Genomic DNA, 10325 nt, shown 5'->3' with positions numbered 1-10325 from the left:
ACATCTCTGTATCCCATTCTGGTTGACGAAATGACCACTGCACTGGACAAAACCTTGACTCCACGTTTTCCTGTTTTCTGAGTCAACAACAGAAGAGTTCATGCATGAAAGGAGTCACAGAACTACCATGAAACCCAGTTTGGAATAACAGCTTCATTCACTTTTTACAGTATCACCACAAGATAACTTTCACAGTCAGAGGAAATGTATGTAAAGATCAAAGGTCATGTCCAAGCTCCAAAGGTGCACATCGACTTGTACTGTTTGTCTAATTTTATGCCCAGTCTTCTTATTTTTGTCTCCTGAGTGGGAAAAATATACACACGAACAATAAGAGTGTGAAATATTTCATCTGTGCATCTAGAGCTCGATGATTAGCTTTCCCTCATCATCACTGCTGCTGGTGTCTTCTGAATTGTCTGGAACGCTCGGCACAGGCCTCACGCCGCTGGGCAGGCAGTCTGCGGCTTGGTAGCCATGAAAGGACCCGATCATGAGAATGGACTGGTACTTGTTTCTCCCAGAGTCACGGTTCTGGTCGGGGAAGTCCTTGAGTGTTTCTGCAGAGACTTGCTTCTTACCAGCTTCCAGAAACGGCTGTGATGAAGCGACAGGAATCTGCTCGTCCTGCAACATTTCTCCTGTCATCTCATCTGAACTCCTGCAGACTTTGGTAACCTGACTTAAACACGTAGAGGACAGCGTTCTGAAATCTGGTAAGACACTTGGGTTTTTTGTTCTGTCTCCAGTGAAAACATCAGAGCAGCTCTCAGCTGTCCTGCAGTTAAAGTCCTGCTGAGCTGAAACACTCATCGTGCTTTTGGTTGACTGAAAGCTGGGCTCAGCACATAAAGAAGCCCGATGGCTCATGTTCGGTGCATGTGAGATCTGCATCTGCTGGTCGTAGAGGACGGTGCTTGTGTCCCAGTTCTTCTGTGGTGGATAGAGATGGTTGATTTCCAACGGTGGGCAGTCTAGACGGCGGGTATGGGTGCTGCTGGCAGCCAGGTCAGAGTCCTGGGAGATGTTTGTGGTTTGATGTTCAGATATTTGTGGATTTCTCTGGCAAAGCGCCTCTAAGTCCTGTTCAGACAGATGTGCGATTTTCAGGGGATCCACACGAACGTTTATTTCTTCTTCCTGAAATAAAAGAATAGAAAAAAATAAACCACCATATAAATATTAGCATTATAATGTTTCTGTCATTAGTAGAGTGGCCAGATGTCCGGCTTTAGGCCAGTCCAGATGTTCATTGCTCTGTCCGGCGTCCTGACGCCTATTTTTCCCATTTCTTCTGGGCTGCAGCACAATATCCAATCAAAGAAGCTAAAAATAAATGCATGGAATGATTGGCTAAGAGCGGTGCCGTGTCAGATAAATGATTTTAAATGGTTAAAACCCTTAATACATTTATTTTTGAAGGCAGCTCAGGTGTAAATAACAGCTGTTATCTCTTTTGAGAAACATAACAACACAAGAAGGATGCTAAATATCCACTTTTTTTTCTTAAAGATAGAAATAGTTCTATTTAATTGACTTCTACTTCTAAAAATATGACAAAGACAAACAGAGCAACTCTATTTACACTGATTCTATGTTTATAGATTTCCACACGGTCCATAAGTAAATGAGTACAAACATTAACGTTTGGTAAATAATGCTGGAATCTGGCTGTTTATTTTGGATACTATTACATTACAGATAAGATAGTGTTAAATTGTCTTTTATACTGTTAAAAGTGATTTTATATTTGAATAAACTTAGGCTAATTCTTAGTGTTGTGTTTGTAGATGATGCCACTAAAAAGAAAATAGACATAAGGAGCTATTTAAACAGTCAGACAGTAACAATATAGGATAAAAGGTAATTACATTTAATCCTTTACTATTAAAAACACACTTTTATAAAAGAAATATTATATGATTGTAGGAAACACAGATATAATGCTTAGGGTGACGCAGCTGCCCTTCAGTGCTGCATGATGGAAGAAATGTGTTTGGAAAGTTACCATAAAATTAGGGCTGAAACTAATGATTATTCTGCAAATTGATTAATCTGTTAATTATTTTTAGCCAAAGGTTCCTTAAAGACGATTTTTAACTAAATTAAGCCACTCTTGAGGAGTTCTGAATGGAGAATATTGACAAACAAAAACATTTTTTTTTTATCTTTAATGCTAAATGTTTACATATTTTTCACAATCTTGGTATAATTCCTGCTCTAAGTGGGTCGCTCTATCAGCTAAAGGTACCTTTTGGTGGCCCTATACTTCAGTTAACGATTAATCAATAAATAAATTACTAAATTAGGTGACGATTATTTAAACAATCGATTAATATGATTAATTGTTTCAGCCCAAGATAAAATACGTGAAATGGGCGACAGAGTAACTACAGCCCAGATGTACAACTTGTATAATGAAGTTAATATTTTAAACGCTCAGTGTCAGTTCCTCTTATAGTTCCAGTGAAAATGTAAATACATTTATTTAACTTCCCTTTAATGTATTATTTTGCATGACACAGAGAGAGCAGATTAGATAAAAAATGGGTTTTACCTCTGTTTACCTCTGCAAAATTCTATTTCTTCAAAAGAAAATGCAGGATAAATCCACATATAACAGACATATTTAGACTATGTTTGGTTAAATAGGAACGTTTTTACTTTCTGTCTTAGTCGCTTGTAGGTTTGAATGCAAACCTTTTCAAAGTGGAAAAAAGTCCTAATTCCACATTGATCAGAGCCAGTGATGCTTCAAACATTGATAAACAGCATCTAGTGAGTGTAGTGCTAATAAGATTTATATTAATGTAGCAAGAAATGCTGCTGTTCTCTTTAAACAACATGTGCCCTGATGCTCACATTAAGCATAAAAAAAGAGCATGAATATTTTTTCAAAGGTACCAATGACGTCAGACCAATCCAACTGCAGACCAACAGTGTCCCTACCAAAGTTCTTTCTTTCCTCTCTGCAGCTGTTGGACTGAAGATCCTAATGACCCCATTAATCTGTTCATCAACACCCCTGTTCTTAATTGCTGCTTATTTGTTTGTAAACCGTCCTTTTCGCCTTTTAATGGATAATTGTCAATCCACTGTTTTTAAATCCAGTTTGTAGGTTTTTAGAACTGGACAGTGTTTGCGTTCCCTCGTAACCTCTATAAACATGTTTTAATCTCACCCTTGGCCTAGTCCTGTCCGCTCCAGCCACCTCTGGAACGTTGTGGGGCTTCTGGTCCTTCTCGGTCAGGTCGTCTCCTCCCCGATGCTCTGACTGCAGCTCCTCTTGTTTCAGCTCTGCTTTGCAGTCTGCACCCTCTGGTGTCTCCTTATGTTCCTGATCCTTCAGGGCTTCCTCTGTAATCCCTTCCACAACAGAAACGGGCCTGGTTAAACCATCGGATTCTAACTGGGACCCATCATTTCCAAGGAGAATCGCCTCCTTGCTTTTATAGACATTTTTACTAAAACTGAGAGTTTTTGAGAATTTCCCAAAACTTTGCAGATCAACATCCAGATGTTTACAAGACAGTGTGGAATGATACAAGGTGTTCAGTCAGACGCTTAAAGGAATAGCACACCCAAAACATGATTAGCCTTCATTTTCTACTCACCCCCATGCTGAACAACACTCTGGAGTACTTTTTTGATATCTCAAATGCATCTGGAGATCTGGGAGGCTTCTTGCTGTCTGCTGACATTCAAATAATGGAGGTCTATGGCGCCCGAGGCAGAAAGGTCCATAAAAGTCCACAAAAAACGTGTCAATATTCCTCCATACTGCTCGTCCAATGTATTCCAAGTGTCCTGAGTGGGTAGCGTCCAGAATTTACTCGAAACTAAGTCATTTAGAATGTTTTTAGAGCATAAACAGTAGTGTATAGTATTTCCTGAAAGCGCGCACATGCGCGATCACGACGCTACGGAAGCCGGCAGACCAAACCAGATGAAAGTGCGCATTCAGCGTCTGCTCTTCCAATAATGCAAGCGTGGAAGAAGAAATGTGCCGTTTACCTGTGCAAAGAAAGAAACAACGAAAGAAAAATGTCTGAGGACTTCAGTGTTGAGGAAGAGCATGAGTTCTTTGCCGAGCTGAATGCGCTGGTTTGGTCTGCCGGCTTCCGTAGCGTCGGGATCGCGCAGGTGCGCGCTTTCAGGAAATCCTATACACTACTGTTTATGCTCTAAAAACATTCTAAATGACTTCGTTTCGAGTAAATTCTGGATGCTACCCACTCAGGAAACTTGGAATACATTGGACGAGCAGTGTGGAGGAATATTGAAACGTTTTTTGTGGACTTTTATGGACCTTTCTGCCTCGGGCGCCATAGACCTCCATTATTTGAATGTCAGCAGACAGCAAGAAGCCTCCCAGATCTCCAGATGCATTTGAGATATCAAAAAAGTACTCCAGAGTGTTGTTCAGCATGGGGGTGAGTAGAAAATGAAGGCTAATCATGTTTTGGGTGTAGGAAAGCAGCTTTGTGAAACAGACCCCCGGATGATTCCCTTCTGCAAGCAGTGGGATCTGCTGCCATCTGGTGGTAGAATGAGGTCTCTGCCTACAGCTTCCAGAGCAGAGCACTGGCGTTGGAGGAACCAAATAAAAAGTACAAAAGTTTAAAGGGTATAGTAAGTAGAATTCGACAACATTTCTTGTTTTCTTGCAGTAAAGATCTGCACCATGTGAGTCATCATTTCATTCTGGTGAAGGATATATAAATAATGTTTTACACTGTGGTAATAGCAGATATCCAATGTGAGATGGGGCTTATTTATAACCAGTTTTTCCATAAAGGAAGCCATTGTCTATATCCCACACTTCCTATAAACCTAAAAGTTTTTGCTCTTCCTCTTCAGAAGAGATTATCTGTTTCTTTATCAGGTCGACGCGGTGGAGCAGTTGGTACCACAGCAAAAAGTACTGCATCCACCCAACCTGGAGTTCATGCATGGTTCTAACTGCAGCTTCCCCCTCCAGTCAAAAATCAGGTTAAATGGCCTCGCTGAATCGTCCCCAGGCGTGACCAGATGTGTGCATGTTTTTTTGACCTGTACTTTCCACAGTTGCCCTATGATGGACTGGTAACTTATCATGGATTAACTGGTGGATAGATCCCAGCCGCTCTACAGGGACTGACAATGTACCCCATTGTCTGTCTAAATGGATTCCTGCATGATGTGTATTTACTCATATATAACACCCATATGCCTAATAATATGAAAAAGTAATGTGTATATACCTGCAGTGGAGCTTGTGGTGTCTCCGGTTCTTTCCCTGTGACCAGAAGCAGAATGTACGGGGATTTCCTCAGGTTTTTTAGAGGATTTCTTCCTCTGATCATTCTGTGTCTGTTGTGGACATAGTTTTATTGTGGAGGATGATTGGTCAGAAGGCTCCACTCCTTTCAGCTTCATGTTTGGATGGTTAGTTGAACTCTGGCCAACACATTCTGGAGGTTCTGTTTGTTGGTTGGGTTGTCTCCTGACACTGGAGCTGTTCATGAAAAATGGAGCGACTCCTCCATCCATGCCTGTGGCACTGGTGGCCTGTTTGAGGGACTCTGAACTGTCTGTCCTGCTGACTTTGCCCATTGCTGCTCCACCACATCCTTTAAACACATCTGCACCACAGGAAGTCCCGGGATGTTCAGGGTCCTGTTGGCTTTTCTCCAGATTTCCACTGTTCTGGTTTGCTGCTTTGGTAGAAAGGGATCCCCCGCTGATTTTCCTTTGGTGTGTTTTTGAGATGTTTTCAGTCCTTTTGTGTCCCGTGTTTGATAAGAAATGCTCCTCAGCACAAGGGTTTGCAGAGAGAACCTGTTTGGTCTCTGAAGTTTGGTTCCCTGCTGACTTTGAGCCTCTGGATGAAGCAGAGGTTGCCATAATACAACCTGCAGAGTTTCGAGTCTGTGTGACGATGATGGAATGGCCATTGCTGTGTGAGTTTGGTGCTTTAGGAGGGATGGATTTGGTTAACAATGCTGTTTTACAAGCATCTCCTCTATTAATCTGTTGGTTTAGTCCAACTAAACACTCCAGTCTGTCACTCTCTGTTTGATGCTGTAGTTGTTCATTTATACTTAAGACATTGCAAGTTTTGATTGAGAGATTTTTCCGGACTCCATCTGGAGTCATAACTTCCATATCACTGATCTGTGACAAACCAGAACACGGCTGACGTTCAATTTGAGGAGCAATGAGAGCCATCTGCTCATCAGATATGATTTGAAGACAGATCTGGAGGTCTGCAGTATGAACATGAAAGACATTTTGAGCTTGTTGGTCCAGTGGCATAATCCCACAGGGTACAACTGGGCCATTTGGGTCAACACTGGATTTGTTTCCAGGTTCTGCTGGGTCTGGCACATGTCCCTGAGGAGGGTTAGAGCCTTGGTAGGAGAGATTATGAGGAAGGCCTGTGATGGTGGCAGCTGATTTCTGATTATATGTGGTGGGCGGATGCAGCACTGGAGCTGCAGGTGCGAGAGATCTCAGTGACTGTTCAAGCATTGAGTCAGTTCCAGCTTTTGAACAATGCATTAAAGTGCTGCATAGACCACTTGTATAGTCCTGAAAGCAGCTTGTGGTTATAGTGGTTGCTGCAAACTGCCTCTGCATGACAGATACACCAGATGCCATTGTGTAGCTGTGTTGTGATGTTTTGACTTGACACAGACTTGTGACTGTGCAAGGTAAGGCAAGGTGGTCTGGAGTTTGTATGGACGGTAAAAGGACCGGGTTTCTGAAGAGGTTCACAGAAGCCGTCACCAGGGTTTGGTTGGAGTGAGCAGATAACGCAGTGGGAGTATAGCCCTCCACTGCATTTGGTTTAACCCCTAGTTGTGATGGAGATATAGGGTGGGGTTCATGGGCATTTGGTAACTTCAGCTGGTACTTGGGGAGGAAGCTGCTCTTGGCAGCAATAGGCACTGAAACAGCTGCTGAATTGCTAATCTGAGAAACAAGGAGGGATCCTTTTAACTCGGGAGACTTTGGGATCTTTTTGGCTGGGATGAAAGTAAAATCTGCCTCCTGCGGAGCTGTGCCTTCAGTGACAGATGCAGGGTGTAGAGTGGGGGTGGTTGGGTCAGTCTCCATCAGCAGAGGTGAAATGTCTTCTTCCACAGTTTTTTGCTTTTTCCTGTCAGATGGAATCTGGCCATCGCAGGGCTCTGTCATGGAGTGGGAATGTTTAGGAACATTTAATAATCTCCCTGCCTCTCTTTGGCTCAGAGACTCCATTATGGGGCCAGGTGCCGGTCTGGCAGCAGGTAATTGCAACTCTGAGGCAGACAGGTGCCTCCTGAGTGGAGCATTCGCAGGGTTAGCTGTTTGATCCACAGAGGAGACCAGGGAAAGATTGGCAGAGAGGGGCGCTGAATCGGATCTTGTAGCAGTTTCTCTATGGACCACTGAAAGCGGTTTCTGTTGACCATGAACTGCCTCCTGAAGTAGGTTGGTTGAACATTTCCTCCCTTTCAAAGCAGCAGTATCTCCACTTTTGTCCGTATTGTAGAGCTTTTTAAATGTTCCACCCCCGTACATGTACCACTTGTTGTAGGCAAACTTCTGTTCTTTCTTCTTCCGGACCTTTCTACTGTTTGGTTCTCCAACTATGTTGCTGCCATCTCCATCACAGCCGGGTCTGCTGGTGCACGCCTCCTCCACAGATGAAGTGGTGAGGAGGCTGTCTGTTGCGTGGTTGCAGTCTACGGCTGTCTGCCGGACCAGTGGGCGGTGAACAGATGATTGCTGGTTCACAGGCTTCTTAAGTAAACCTGTTGGGTTGATCTTGCCAGAACTTTCGGTTACATAATCTCTCTGGTTTGATAAGGTCGGGCTGCTTGTCTCTGGCTGCAGGAGGGAAACGCTGAAAGGCAGGGAGTTGCTGCGTGTTAAGGGTCCATGTTCGGTGCAGGAGGAGCCCTGAGTAGGGACAGAACTGTAGAGTCCAGACTTGGTTTGTCTTTGGAGCCCAATATTCTGAGCTGGGCTCGCTCTCATGTCAAAGTGGAAGGAGTCCTTGTAGGTGTACGGCATGGGAAGGTCAATGCTTCCTTGCTTTGACAATACAGTCTTTCTTGGCCTTACATTTTCAAGTTTTTTGTCCTCCACAACTGCAGTGTTCTCTGAAATCAGCTTGGATATTCTCTCCTCCAGCTTCCTCTGCTCCTGCACCCGCGCCTTGCCTTTGTCATCCCTTCCAGCCTGGCCTTCGGTTTCCTGGGCCTCCTCATCGTTCTCCCTGCTGGCTTTAGATTGGTCATCCACACTGTTTTCAGCTAAGACACTGTTGGGACTGGGATAGTGATCACTGCTCTCGCTGAAGCCAGAGTCTGTGCTTTCGTGACTCTGGGATTTCCCTCTAGATGCAGAGCTTTCCCACTGTTTGGAGAACAGGGTGGCTTCCTGTCTCTGAAGCTGGAGGTGCCTGCTGAAGGTCAAAGACTGTTTTAAACTTTCTGTCTTCCCTTTGTCCCCCTCTGCTGTGAGTTTGGTTTCTGGATTAGGAGCAGTTGAGCTGGGCTCTTTCTGTTCGCTGACAGAACTTTGCATCTCGGTATACTTTGCCTCGACACCCAGCTCCTCACATTGCTCATCCAGAGACAAACTGGAGGAACATGTCTCTCTGGAGCTGTACATGCTGTCTAGACTGCCCGGGTTGCTCTGCTCTGACTCCGATGACTGCCGGGCATGTGCCTGAGTTCGTCTGTGTTTGTACAGGTTGCTCTGGGTCTTAAAAGATACTCCACAGGTGGTGCAGGGATATGGTCGCTCTCCTGTGTGGCAGCGGAGGTGCTTCTCCAGGACACTGGGCTTCATGCAATCCCGTCCACAGTGAGGACACACATGTTTGCCTGCAGACTTCGGTTTGACTGCCGGAGCAACAGCAGCGGGTCCATTGCATCCCAGCTTAGGCTGCGGGTCACCAGCAAGGTGCAGAGTCAGGAAGGGGAGTGTCTCCTTGGCATAGAGAGCTGGCATGGTCAGGTGGAGGCCGCTCGTCAATCTGGCCTCTGCAGGAGGTTGAGGGTAAGGCTGTAAAGGCACAGTTGGAACTGCTTGGATGTAAACCGCCGTTAGAGGCGACTGGATGTCCAGTCTTTTCTCTGCCTGTGCTCCAACTGAGCTGATATTTACTGGAACACTTGCCAGTCCCGGCTTTCCAGTCTCCATGGCAACGCTGAAACTGTCGTGATGAACCAGTGTCGGGTCTCTAATTACCTGTAAGATAAGGACATTTGTTTTAATTTTTTCTTGGCCCCAGGGGCCACTGGATTTATTCAAGCAGATTGTCAGACAGGAAAGAAAGCAACTAAGCAGGTGATGAAGACAGAAAAGTCCTGTTCATCTGCGCAGAGAGCTGCTCATGTTCACTACCCTCCAGTATCCGAAACAGAAACACATCCACATCTAAACGGCATCACTATGGCGATGAGTTAGGGGAGAAGAGCAGGCGTCTTAGTTTGAGGCGAAGTTAAGAAGAGAAAAGAAAAGATGAAGTAAGCTGGAGAATGGAGCAGAAAGTCACAGAAACCTCCAGGTTCTGCTCTCCCTGTATTGTGTGGAGGTGTCTGGTACATTTCTGCATGTGAAACAGTGATTTCCATTTGTTCTGCTAAGGAGGGTTTAAAAGCACGGAGTTGGCATGGAGCATCATCTTTTGCTGGCTGAGGAGCATAAGCACGCCCACGCAGCATGGAGGCTTTCTGCTGTTGTGTACAGAGGGAAGTTTTCTGCTGGTCGCATTAAACAAAAAGCTCTGTGTGCACGCCATTTACCCCTGACATTATCCTCTGCATGTAGCAGTGGAGCTCAACCTGCTTTCACTTCCTTCTCACCATATAAATCAACTCGCATTGTTTCACCCATTGCGGCTGAAGAGAAGCGAGCGTTAAAATGTGGATTAATAACTACAGGTCCTGATTGTGTTATTGGCTTAAATTGATCCCAGAAGCATGTTCAGGAAAAAGTATTACCAATAAGCAAATATTAGTCCAGTGAAAATACAAATTAACTATGGATGTAATCAGTGATTTTTCACTAAGTAAAATGATTCAAATCTTGAACAACATAGAGAAACATCAGAGCAAAGTCCATCTGTGCAGCTGAGCAGGAAGAAAGCAGGACAGGTAGCATCTAACAGGGAGCAGGAAGAGTTGAGGAATCAGGCAGATCTCACTCACCAGCGGGATGTTCAGCCGGATCGGAGCCTCATTCTCACCCACATTCCTCTGCTCTTCTCGCTTTGACAAGAACCGTTTCTTGTGATGAGGAAGCGGAAGACATGCAAATGAGACACAGAGAGAGGGAGGGAGGGA

The 10325-nt window shown here is 44.5% G+C and overlaps 2 protein-coding genes across 2 annotated transcripts; both read right to left on the bottom strand.

Annotated features, from left to right (window-relative positions):
• Positions 1–14: 14 nt before the first annotated feature.
• LOC107103523 lies at positions 15–5730 on the bottom strand. Its single transcript, XM_015403255.1, has 3 exons — positions 5244–5730; positions 3182–3366; positions 15–1140 (listed from the first exon to the last, which is right to left on the bottom strand). The coding sequence occupies exons 1-3, from the start codon at positions 5593–5595 to the stop codon at positions 361–363; spliced, it is 1317 nt and encodes a 438-aa protein (XP_015258741.1). The 5' UTR covers positions 5596–5730; the 3' UTR covers positions 15–360.
• A 15-nt stretch (positions 5731–5745) lies between these two features.
• On the bottom strand, positions 5746–10255 carry LOC107103524 (the record flags this gene model as incomplete). Its single annotated transcript, XM_015403256.1, has 2 exons — positions 10191–10255; positions 5746–9228 (listed from the first exon to the last, which is right to left on the bottom strand). A coding segment is annotated over exon 2 (3435 nt), but the record flags the coding sequence as incomplete, so codon positions are not given.
• Between the last annotated feature and the right edge of the window lie 70 nt (positions 10256–10325).

This window comes from Cyprinodon variegatus, unplaced genomic scaffold (genome assembly GCF_000732505.1).
Source record: "Cyprinodon variegatus isolate N-32 unplaced genomic scaffold, C_variegatus-1.0 Scaffold1474, whole genome shotgun sequence".
NCBI classification, from domain to species: domain Eukaryota; kingdom Metazoa; phylum Chordata; class Actinopteri; order Cyprinodontiformes; family Cyprinodontidae; genus Cyprinodon; species Cyprinodon variegatus.
This window is presented reverse-complemented; position numbering and strand designations above follow the sequence as displayed.